This window comes from Schistocerca serialis, chromosome 2, assembly GCF_023864345.2.
Source record: "Schistocerca serialis cubense isolate TAMUIC-IGC-003099 chromosome 2, iqSchSeri2.2, whole genome shotgun sequence".
In the NCBI taxonomy this organism is placed as follows: domain Eukaryota; kingdom Metazoa; phylum Arthropoda; class Insecta; order Orthoptera; family Acrididae; genus Schistocerca; species Schistocerca serialis.
In genome coordinates, this window is record NC_064639.1 from 443969548 (window position 1) to 443982827 (window position 13280).

The following is a 13280-nucleotide window of genomic DNA, read 5'->3' on the forward strand; positions in this document are numbered from 1 at the left end:
CGTCAGTGTATATACTAATCGAAACAACTAGTTTCTACCTGTTTCATAGAATGCGCTGATCACGAAATCTTTCATAAAATCTTCGATTAGGTCTGGTTTCGAACATATACTGTGTAAATGTTTGTTTGTGTTCGTGTGTATGTATGTGTGTGTATATGTGGGTGGGAGTGTAGGTGTGTTTGTGTCCGTCTCTGTGTATGGATGAGGAGGAGGAGAGAGCGCCTTGCAATGTAAGACTGTGATTTGTAGTGTCTACCTTGTAACAAGACAGACTGTGAAATGGACCAGTAGATAAAAGATCCACAACTGCCTTAGGATAAACCTGAACTGTTGGATTCTAGATTGCATAATTACTCTATCCAATCTATTGTCACCAGACTATTGCTACAAACTCGTATATCAGAGGAATTCAACGCAGTAAGCTCAGCTCATTCATTTATTTAGACCCTCCATTACACTTAGAGTTACATCACACACAGGTGCTGCAGACGGCAGCACAGTAAAGGTTCCTGGTCCGATCCGGTATCAACATGTTGCTAATGACTAGGATTTCAAAGAAATTCAACACAGTGGACTCGGTTCACATATTTATTCACAGCGTCAATTGCAACGACAGTTGTATCACAGAGACATGCTGCAGAGGGCAGCAAAATCTAAACTTTTATATAAGATGCCAACAGATGACGTAAGTGTCTCTTACTCCCCAACAAAGACCACAAACCTTGTGTATTGCCATACTCCATTCAATTTCTTTTCACAAATGACAGTACCTTGACATTGTGCAGTAATTTAGAAGGCATCGGGGCGGGTGTGGAAACTAACTACACAACTCATCATTGGGAGCTTTTAATACATTTATTATTTTAAGCCTAATTATGCCATTTACCCATTTCTGGCTGTGGATTCCAAGTCGTTACGCAACCTAAATGAAGGAAAATTGTCAGTATGAAGCTACTGTTACAGAGGCGACGGCATTCTTGTATAAAACATTCTGAGCTTACTAGCCGCGTCATATCTGGGTAAAATCTCGGACTTTAGATGAAATCCTCCTTCGGCTTTGTCATGAACAACTGACTGTTTTGTTTGACGTTGTGGCAAACATTTATAGCCCATAAAAAACTTGTGATTGGTCTGTGTGCGCCATCGTGGCGTTATGCTGCCAGGGATTGTGACCAAGTCCGTATCGTAAGAAAGTAAAGAGTTCAGCGCATTTCTGTGTGTGTTGCCAGCGTCGAGGAGTCACTTCCACCCTTCTACATACTGCGCTCTAGACAAATAGTAGTAATTATAACGTGCACGAACACCGTCAACCGAAATATCAGCTATAGTCTTAATGATGCGTGAAAGCGAGCGATCGGCCCTGAGAAGGCTGTTTACGTTCCTACAAGAGCGATGGCACCACCAACGCAGACATGGGCACAATCTCTGGCAGCATGATTTAATTATGACGTACATCGATTAATCAGAAGCCGTCTTGGGGCTATAAGTGGTCATCGCAACCATGGACGTATAATAAAGGCATCCGTCATGGCGTCACAAACGTGAAGTCGGCGTCCACTATGTCAGTTACCCTAAACATTGGCTACAGGTGGAAGTGTTTCGATCAAAAATACCAGGTTGTGTCATTTACAGGTGTACTAACCACTCCGATTTCAGTCTAAAGTGTAAAGGAACCACATTTCATTCACAAGTGGACTCGGTGAAGCGGTATTTTTTCTTAATATACCGGTACATTTATTCTGGTTACGCTGTTTACTTTTACTGTAGTGGTTTTGTGTCACTTGACCTTAGGGTTCCTATCAGTCCAACTCGAGTACCTCTTTGTGGAAACGATGTGAGAAGGAAAGTTTGGAAACCGACCAAACATGGAAAAATATGTTTTCAGCATTACCAGGAAGAAGACAAGGACCGAACATCTGTTTCGTTAGTCGGTGGTAAAGAAGGAAAATGCTAGGTTACGTAGGCACCCTTTTCATACCAGATAATTCTCTTGTTGGCTATTTTAAAAGTATAACAAAAAGAAAGTTACATTAACATAAGCGAAATGCGTCTTATTACTGGGTCAAATAATAGATTTCGGACCACACAAACGTCTGAAAATGATTGTATTGTTCAAGAAAGCACTGCAACATTTTCTGTTGAAGACAGCTGTTGGGTGCAACCGACTGAAATGAAGAAGAAGAAGAAACATCTGTAAACAGTAGTCTGCTAATACTTTGGAGCATCCAACACGACGATGCCGGCCTCAAAGCTGTAGTGCCATGTCCCGTTGTTACCCTTCTACGACCACGGTGCTCAATTGTTCTTAATGAAAAGGATGAAGTATTTCACCGAATGCTCCATATTGTACCCAGAAAGTACACCGAGAATTTTTTATACAACGAACGACTTGTAGATTATTACGGAATACGGGCAGTAGCTCACAATTGGTTCACCTCTTACTTTAACAACAGATAGCAAAAGGTCGTCATTATCCACAGTGTTGATGATGGTTTTGATGTTAGGTCTGAGTGGGGTGCAGCATACTGCTGCATGCATTTTCAGTAAGCTACCACAAGAGTTCGAAAATGTTTGCAGTAATCCACCGGCTTTCAACTCGAAACTGAGGAGTTTCCTCATGGGTCAATACTTCCATTTCGTTGAGGAGTTCCGCGAAACATTAAGCTGATTCTTATGTTACATTTTTTTAAGCTGATTCTTATGTTACATTGTTGATTGCGTTTACTTAAACTTATGGCTTGACTTTTTTGCCTCCATAAACATTTAATTTAGCTGTTAATAGTTTTATGTTGTAATTTCATGTATTGACAAGTTCCATGATCTTAGAGATTTGTTCCTCAATTTGGTCCTCCGCAGCTAGACGCGTAAATAAATAAAATAAATAAAAGCAACATTACTGTGTCCCGCAACACATCAGTCACAGGCTCATAGCGCTCATTTTGATCTCGATGAGACGTAATGGTACTTCTTTTCACGTCTACAGTTCGTTCATTGTCTCTCCAGCGCTTCATACTGGCATAACATTGATCTTTCCAGTCAGAACAGGGTGCTTTGGGTTCTACTTTTACGATATCCCTTTTCAGTGTCAATCAAAACTTTTCTACACATTTGGATCCAGTAGGAGCACTCTTCCTGGGTGTTCGATTTTCACAAATTTTTGTGTATAATATGTGATGTAGTGGTCTGTCCTGTCTCGTGGTATACCAACCAGTTCGCAAGAAACAACAATTTTATTTCCAGTTCGTAAAGCTCTCTTACGAGAGGACAACTCCTTGTACTCTACAGCTAGTGGTCCGTACTGAGCACAGCAACGTGTTGCAGGCGTGCTGATCGGGAACGGCTTCTTCGACCCGGAGCACATGCAGGCGTACAGCGAGCTGTCGTACGCCATGGGCCTGGTGGACCACCGAGTGCGACAGGAGATGCGCCGCTCGCAGGAGGCCACGGTCGCCGCCATCCGCGCCGGCAACCTCGAGGAGGCCTACGTCGTGAGTACTCCCCTCCCCTCCTCTGCTCTGCTCTGCTCGGCCCTGCGACTATTAATGTTACACGCGTCTCACGTTACACGAGTCATGTCGGCGTTCCGCGAAACGATCGAGGGATAGCACACACGAGGCAGCCTTTCAGATGGAGTCGTCGAGGCTCTCAAAACCAGCAGCTGATTTAAGAGCGTATTTAAGACACTGTCATATGCATAAATCGAAGGGAAGGTGACAAACTAACTTAAAAAAACGCAGGGCGATAAAAGATTTCGCTGAGTATCTGAAATAATTGTATCGCCCTTCCCAAACAGAGACGGTTGTCTCATGCCGCAATCCCACTACACAGCAAGATAACGCAAGGATATCTTCCAGTAAGAAGTGTAACAGCAGAGTGGTTTTGACGATCCGACGTTTTCTTGTTGAATACCGGAGCTACTAGATCTGCTGCACAGTCCCTACCACAGACCCTATCGTATCCAAAGTGCTGAAATACCTACATGAAAGTAGCTTCTGTGGTCGGATCAAATTACGAGGGTTGGAACGTTCATAGTGGCAAGTATTTATTTACAGCTCGTACGAAACAGATACGCGTTTCAAAGTTTTACTGACCTTCAAAGTAGTCACCAGACTTGTATATAACCCGTTGCCAGCTATATGGAAGTCGTAGGATACTCTTAGCAGTACCAGATGTGTTGACAGTTCGAGTGGCGCGGTCTATTGTGCGACGAATTTGTAGCAGTTCTGAAGCGAATGCCGCGAAGTGTTTCCTTCAGTTTAGAAATCGAGTTGAACGCACGAGTGCTTAAGTCAGGGGAGTGCAGTAGGTGGTATAGCACTTAGCAGCCCCATGAGTCAAACAAATCAGTAACGGTATACACTGTACGTGGTTGAGCATTGTCCTGCAAAATGAAGCTCAGGTCCTGGAAAAAGTGTTTTCACTTCTGTCTCTAAGCTGGTCGCAGGTTGTGTTCCAAAAATGCATAGAGACAGAAGTGAAAACACTTTTTGCAGGACCTGAGCATCATTTTGCACGACAATGCTCAACCACGTACAGTGTATACTGTTACTGATTCGTATGACTCATTGGGCTGCTAAGTGCTATACCACCTACTGCACTCCCCTGACTTAAGCACTCGTAAGTTCAACTCGATTTCTAAACTGAAGGAAACACTTCACGGCATTCGTTACAGAACTGCTAAAAAATTCGTCGGGCAATAGACCGCGCCACTCGAACTGTCAGCACAACTGGTACTGCTAAGAGTATCCTATGACTTCCATATCGCTAGCAACGGGTTATACACAATGCTGGTTACTACTCTGTAGTTCATTAAAACTTTGAAAGACGTATTTATTTTGTACGAGCTGTAAATAAATAGTTGCCACTATTAAAGTTCCAACCCTCGTATATTGTCATGCTGGTTAATGTTACAAAGCTATATCGGTCAGTTATTCATACTGCTGTCCCTGTAACCGTTAAAGTTTGGTGAAAAGTAAGTGCAATACAAAGAAATAAACAGTTGGCAATGTTCAGCCAGTACGAAGACTCAAATATATTGAAAAGATCCGTTTACTTTGGGAGTTTGCTTGGTGTGCACCAAGAATAACTGATCAAGGTACAATGTAGGCATGCAATAAATGTTATCGTCTTTAAGATGACATTTTAGATAAAATGGATTAAAAGCAAAGCCTCTGGTGAAATTCCTGGAATCGTGTTTATGGGACATGGACTGGAAACTCATGCTTCCCTTTCGGGGAAACGATATTTAATAAATAAATAAATTCTCATATCACTTTATGACCGCCTCCTAGGATTAGCGTCATATGTCAAGTGATGTCTTTTGGCAAAGCGCTTTCAAAGGGGACCGACTAACTGTTCATTTACTATGCAAAAGCATGTAGTTGATACGAGGAGTGAAAATAGATCTTCATCGGTCCTGATGGATAGTTGGGAAAGTGAGGATGTAATAATTATAAAATTATTATTATCGTATTTCGTGAGTGTGCTATGGAGCTGTTGTGCAAAGTGTGGAGCCCCGTGTGCCATTGAAGCAAGAGCCGAGTGAGGAACCATTTTTACCTCTAACCAATCTATCACAGACCCACAACATGCGGAGATTAATCAAAGCTGGTCTCGCATCTCGCTCACTTGTTACACCGATATTCTCAGCAGGTTCATAGTTCACGATGATGTGACTGCTCATTTGTTTTTGTTGTCCAAGACTGAACTGGATTTCTGCACTGTGACCGGTGAATCCACTGTTACGGGAGTCGTTTGATAAATAATACGCCAATTTGCTTTCGAGTCATTGATATGTGTAGGAAAACGTTATTTTTGATACTTCAAATTTGATGTTTCTTCTGCACGTGTGCAAAGTTTTGAAAAATTCCGACAGTTGGCAGAGCCGCAGTGAGCCATCTAAATGCTGTCTACGCAAGAGAATCGTTGCTGCCAAGGTGCTGAAATTAAATTCTTACCTGCACAAAAAAACAGTGGTAAATATCCATAGAAGTTTCTATGCTCTGTACAGTAATGAGAAAGTTCGTAGAAGAACTGTTAGGCAATGGATAAAGAGAATCAAGGCGTCAGGAAATGTAGACACTGAGGTCCATGATCGGCCACATTCGGGCCGTCCTGTCAGTCAGTGTTCCCGACACGCTCAGTTGGACGGATACCATTATTCCTGCAGGCCTGCGCATCTAGTATGACAACTGACTCTGCAGCTATGGTTGAGCAATGGGTATGCGTTGATTGAGTCTCTTTACGCAAAGGTGTGCTCAAGTTGGATTCCACGAATGCTCACCACAGACCACAAGTTGCAAAGACGAACCATTTCGTCTGAACGGTTGGAGAATTTTTAGGCCTTTCTGTCACGTATCGTTGCAGGTGACGACACTAAGGTACATCATTTTGACCAAGAAACAAAAGGGCTGTAACTGTAGTCACCAAAACAGAAGAAATTCAAAGCATCCTTCTCTGCTGGCAAAGTGACGTTGACGGTCTTTTGGAATAGTGATGGTGTCATTCTTGTCGAGACGTTGCCAAAAGGACCAATCCTTTATTCAGAGGCACATGTGAAGACTTTGAACAAGCTCAAGAACCGTTTTCGATGTGTTCAGTCAGACAAAATCCGAAACAAACCTTGGTCCAACACGGCAATGCATACCCAAACACAAGTCTCAGAACTCGGGAACACATCACCAAACTGAGCTGGCCATCATTGCCCCATCCCTAGTGTAGCCCAGATCAGGCGCACTCAGATATCTATCTGTCTGGGACACTTAGGGACTTTCTATGTGGGACGTACGTTGAGGATGACGAGCAAGTAGCTCATGCGATGGAAGCATGACTACGAGAACACGACAAGAGCTTATACCAATAGGAAATTCTCGCTCTTGCACAACAATGACGTAAGAGCATAGAACGTGATGAGGACTATCTAGAATGATAATGCACGTTAAAAGAAATGTTGACTGGTGTTGGCACCAAATTATAACTCTCAAGAATAAATAAATATGTTCTGAGAAAAAACTACAGGGCATTATTTACTGAACGAGCCTCGTAAAATTCGCTGTAGTTGACAGCGACCACTGTCATCAGTACGGTCTTAGACTTAACTCTGGTGGCTGTGGTCTCTTTCATAATCGAAGTATTCGTAAGAAAGGCCCTCTGCTCGCGCTACAATGTAAATGGAGAATGCCAGTCGTTGGGCGCGCACTGAAACCGCACTGCTTGCTCTTCCTACAGTAAGACCTTTGTAAGGGCTTGCTACAACCCAGTCACATGACACGTCAAAGCGAAACATACGCCATGTTGACGAGATCCTATTCTGCGCTACGTAACCGATAGTTCTCATTGAATTAAGCTCAATGCACAATATTAGTCGCCCTCTTAAAATAACATACTGGTCGCTTTGTGGCGCTGTAGTTGGTGTACAGCTGCTAGGTAGTGATGTGATTCTCCGCCGCTGACGCGTCAAGGCAGAGGAGAAGTGTGTACGAGTGTATTGTATGGGATCTCCGCAGCAAGATGTGTCGACGTGCAGACGTGACAGTGTGGCTGAAAGTAGCTATCGTGTTTTGATGTGCCCCTGACCACGCTGTGAGGAAAGTTGCCTATCATGATGGTGTATCTACGTGAACCGTTCAACATGTCTACAAGGAATGATGTACCACTCGCAATCATGCAGCAGTGCATAAGAGGAGTGGTCGTACAAAGATCCCAACCCAGTGATTGGAGAAGAGAGTCACACCTTGCGAATAACAGTAGGTTTCAAACGTGACGGGAATAGCTGTTTTCAGTGAATGAAGGTCCATCTCAATCGGTTTCCCAGTGAATACTGGGAAGAAATGAACTTTTGGAGTTTGGTACCTCGCGAAAAGGCTATTGACCAGAGCGACACATAATGTGACGCCTGTTCATTCAGCCAAGCAACGTCGAAACTGGGAAGTAGCTGACTGCAGATGTTGTCTGACGAACCACGATTTTGCATCTTTTCAAATGACGCAAGGTGTCGAATGTACCGATGACTCTAAGAAGCGTTTAACTCACAGTGTATGAAGGGCGTTGTTCAGGCTGTGGGTGGTTCAGTGTTGTTTTGAGGTGTTTTTCGTATAATTATTTGGGTGCACTCGTTCAGATTACCGTGAACATGAACATGATCAATATTGTGCGGTTCTTCCACATCTTCATGGTGAGTATGCTGTAGACAATCCAGTCTTCCAGGATGACATTATTTGATGTCAGAGGATTGTACACAAGCGTTCCTAGTTTGATAAATAAATTTCGTGTGACTAGGGCGTCCCGTCAGGTAGACCGTTCGCCAGGTGCAAGTCTTTCGATTTGACGCCAGTTTGGCGACTTGCGCGTCGATGGGGATGAAATGATGGTGATGAGGACAACACAACACCCAGTCCCTGAGCGGAGAAAATCTCCGACCCAGCCGGGAATCGAACCCGGTCCCTTACGACTGACATTTTGTCGCGCTGATCACTCAGCTACCGGGTGCGGACCCTAGTTTGATGAACACTAAGTGTATTGCACAACGACTGGCTCGATAAATCATGCGGTTTATAGTCACATTTAAAATGCCTTGGACTATTGGGAAAAAAAGAATTTCACGATGTTAACGTCCCTTCGACATCAGGATCATTAATGGCAGAGGCTATTGGGAACAACAGATGAAACTATGCAATCGACAGCGCCGCAGTTTGGTAGATCTACGGTATATGCCAGACCTTAACAAACTTGTGGACTCGCGGCTATTGTAAAGGCTTTTCTTTTTTTCTTTTGTAGAGTCATTAGTCTTGTGAGTGGTTTGAGGCGGCCCTCCACGAATTCCATCTCAGAACGAGATTTGCAACCTACGACCTCAATTATTTGCTGGACGTATTCCAATCTATGTCTCCCTCTACATCTGTATCTAGTACCATTGAAGTTATTCCGTGATGTCTTAACAGATGTCCTATCATCCTGCCGCTAGCCGCGCGGGGTAGCCGCGAGTTCTCAGGCACCATGCCACGGTTCGCGCGGTTCCCCTGTCGGAGGTTCGAGTCCTCCCTCGGGCATGGGTGTGTGTGTGTTGTCCTTAGCATAAGTTAGTTTAAGTTAGATTAAGTAGCGTGTAAGCCTCGATGACCTCAGCAGTTTGGTCTCATAGAAACTTACCACAAATTTCAAAAAATCCTGCCCCTACTTCTTATCAATGCTTTCCATGTATTCCTTTCCCCACCATTCTATGCAGAACCTCCTTATTTATTACCTTTTTAGTCCACCAAACTTTCAACATTGTCAAATGCTTCGATTTCCTTCTGGTTCTCTCTTAGTCCATGTTTCACCACCGTACAATGCTGTGCTCCAACCACACATTCTCAGAAATTTCTTCCTCAGATTAAGGCCTATGTTTCATACCAGCGGACTTCTCTTCGCCAAGAAAGCCCTTTTTGCCTGTGCTAGTTTACTTTTTATATCCTCTTTGATCCGTCCATTTTGAGTTATTTTGCTACCTAGGTTGCAGAATTCCTTAACTTCAACTACTTCGTGATGACCAATTTTCCTCCCTATTCGCATTTCTGCTACTCCTCATTACTTTCGTCTTTCTTCGGTTTACTTTCAATCCATATTCTGTACTCGTTAGACTGTTCAACACATTCAGCAGATCCTGCGCTTCTTCACTTTCACTGAGAACAGTAATGCCATTAGCAAATCGTCTGATATTCTTTCACCCTGGATTTTAATCCCACTCTTGAACCATATTTTTGGTTCTGTCATTGCTCCTTCGATGTATAGCTAGAAGTGGTGTTACATAACACCAGTATTGTGTCTCCTGGGGATGACTAGTTCTTTGTCAAGTGTGCTTACTTGTGAATATTCCTGCGTATTGTAACTTTCCAGTAGGCAGGTAGAACTTCTTGAGGTGGCCAGTGGACAAGAGCAGACGGTTTTATTTTTTTCTGTGACAGACGTGGGTGCAGACGCTGACGCTGCTGTCGCTCAACTCTCGCCACCTGTCGCTGTACCACCTGCTGCGGGAGAGCGAGCTCTCGCTTTACGGCGACGGCACCTTCGCCGACTTTCTGCAGAGCGCCGACGTCCGCCGTGCCATACACGTGGGCGACGCCGAGTTCTCCAGCGTCGGTCAGGTCAGCCGCCTCTCATCTCCACTACTACAAAATTTTACCCAGCGTCAGTGGCAAAATTTTGCCATTGTGCTACAATAATAATAAAAAAATAAGCAGCATGCAAGAGTCGTTTTTGTTTTAACGTACAGCAATTTACAATGAAGTGACAAAAGTCCTGGGATACCTCCCAATATTGTATCTGACCTTTTTAGAGCAGGAACTCTAAGTGGCATGGACTCACTAAATCGTTGGAAGTCCCCTGCAGAAACATGAACCCATGCTGCCTTTAGAGCCGTCCATAATTGCGGAAATGTTGCCGGTGAACGATTTTGTGCACGAACTGATCTTTCGATCATGACCCATAAATATTCGATGGGGCTAATGTCGAGCCAAATCATTCGCTCGAATTGTTCAGAATGTTCTTCAAATTAATCGCGAACAATCGTGACCCAGTGACTTGACGCATTGTCAATCATAAAAATTCCATCCTTGTTTGGGAATATGAAGTCTATGAATGGCTGCAAAGGGTCTCCACATAACCAAACATAACATTTACGGTCAATGATAGGAGGTCTCAGTTCATTCCATGTAAACACAGCCCACCAGGAGCCACCACCAGGTTGCGCAGTACCTTGCTGACAACTTGATTCCATGGCTTTGTTGGGTCTGCGCCACACTCGAAACTCTACCATCATCTTTTAGCAACTGAAATAGGGACTCAACTGGCCAGGGTTTTCCAGTCGTCTAGGGTCCAACCAATATTGTAACGAGCCCAGGAGGGGCGCTGAAACCGATGTATTGCTGTTAGCAAAGGCACTCGCGTAGGTCATCTGCTGCCATGGCCCATTAACGCCAAATTTCGCTAGACTGTCCTAAGGGATACGGTCGTCGTACGTCCCACATTGATTTCTGTTGTTAAAAAAATGGCTCTGAGCACTATGGGACTTAACTTCTGAGGTCATCAGTCCCCTAGAACTTAGAACTACTTGAACCTAACTAACCTAAGGACATCACACACAGCCATGCCCGAGGCAGGATTCGAACCTGCGACCGTAGCGGTAGCGTGGCCCCAGACTGTGGCGCCTAGAACCGCTCGGCCACTCCGGCCGGCTTCTGTTGTTATTTCTCGCAGTGTTGGTTGTCTATTGGCACTGACTACGCTACACAAACGCCACTGCCCTTTAACGTTAAGTGAGCTCCGTCGGCCATTGCGTTGTCCGTGTTGAGAGGTAATGGCTGCAATGTGGTATACTCGGCGCATTGTTGACACTGTCGATCTCGGAATACTGAATTCCCAGACTATTTCCGAAATGGAAAGTCCATCCGTCTAGCTCCAACTACCATTCCTCGTTCGATGTTTTAATTCCAATCGTGCGGCCATAATCAAATCGGACGCTTTTTCACCAGAGCACAAAAGACAGCTCCGTCAATGCAGTGCATATTGCAATCCCGTCACCTTTCTCATCTCAGTGTAAACAGATTGTGTTTCACTATGGCGTCATAACAGTTGCGACTTAATACTGTTGCGATATTAGCTTCACCTAATACACTAATATCAATTACATTGTACATATGTCTGTCATTTCCGGCAGTTTTTTATTACAGCATTAATATGTCCTACATCTTACACCTCGCCTGTACCTTACGGATCACTATTCCCGAATAACAAAGATGGAAACCGCAAAAGTTCAAACTCAACATCAGAATCGCAGATCCAATTATCTCGTACATTTTCATACTAAATTTCCTAGTATCCCCGCTTCTTTTTTATCACCACCTATAGCCTTTTGACTTACAAGTGTAGTAATAGTAACTAAATTGAATATATTAACTTACGAATATGAATAAAATTGTATCAATTAATTGATTCAGATTTTATAATTAATCGTTTAACATTGTGAGGAATAAAACAAAGTAAAAACAATTAAGACAGTAGCAGCACAATTCGTACCCGAGCCAACAAATTGGCTGTGTAATGAACTTGACTACGGCACGTCGACTCTGATATGCGAAGTGCTGCAAAAACATCCCTCATACTCTAATGTAAAATCTTTAGACATGGTTTTACATTTTCCTAGGGTCTACACAGGCAAAATATTAGAGGAACTTGAAAGGGGCATCCACCTGCTTCTACCCACACGTTCTGAGCCGAATCGGTCCTTCTTGTTCAACGACCTCTCCGTGTTAGATTTAAATTTGGATTAGGGCTACCTACCTTTAATTCTCAGTTTCTTCGCCAAAAATCTATTGGGAAGCAAATCATCTACAGAACTGACCATGTTCCTTGCACAATAATTTACACATACTTTCAAAGAAAACCAAGGACCTGGTGGTGCGAGCAACGTGGCATCCACAATGGTGGCAGGTATGTTGTCACATGGCAGCATGCGCAATCGAAAACAGACAGTGTCCCTTCTTTGAGTTAATTGTAGCGCTACTGACCGTCATTTTAGCACTCGACTGTGGGTTCCAGTTACCATGGCGAGAGCACTACAAACATGTTATCCTGTTTTATTTGAATATTAGTACACACCCGAAGAGAAACAGCGTAATTTTTGTACGAATTCCAGCTCATATTCGAAGAGAAACGGCATAATTTTAGTTCGATATTTACAGTACATTAGCACGTGATCACCGTCAGCCACCTCCCAGTAATCACTCAACCTCCTCATATCTAAGCCACACGATATTCATCTGCCATATTCACATTATCTCTTTTAAATTATCTGCATTCTGACGTTTAAGGTGTACAGTTGCGATGTTGTGCTGGATTAATATCTGTAGGGAACCACAACAGCTCCTCATGGAAACAGAAAATGCACTGCCTTATAAAAATATTGAAACACCCAAGGGAGGAGAAGAACTTGAAATGAAATTTCTCAAACTGGGAGGTTATGTGACGTTATTTCAGTGATTACAAAATGGAATCAATTTTACAAAGAACTAGACGTATGAGTCTACTTATCAGTGTGATGTTGCACCACATCTGGCCTGGATTCGATTGATAAGGCTGTCATAAGCCGTTGCACCCTCTTGTGAGGCAAACTGGCTCACAATTGTTGTAACTGGTCCTTGATATCCTGGTTACTTGTTCTGCAACCGAGTTGACATCCGAGCTAGTTCCATACGTGTTCTTGATACATCTGGTATGTCTTTGGCCGTGAGAGTACTTCAACACTA

General features: G+C 43.5%; 1 protein-coding gene across 1 annotated transcript in view; it reads left to right on the forward strand.

Annotated features, from left to right (window-relative positions):
* LOC126456053 (venom serine carboxypeptidase-like) overlaps positions 1–13280 on the forward strand; it is an 80914-nt gene that overhangs the window by 41840 nt on the left and 25794 nt on the right. Inside the window, exons 5-6 of the mRNA XM_050091807.1 lie at positions 3322–3488; positions 9942–10121. Coding sequence (XP_049947764.1) covers positions 3322–3488; positions 9942–10121 — 347 coding nt within the window. The remainder of the gene's footprint in view (positions 1–3321; positions 3489–9941; positions 10122–13280) is intronic.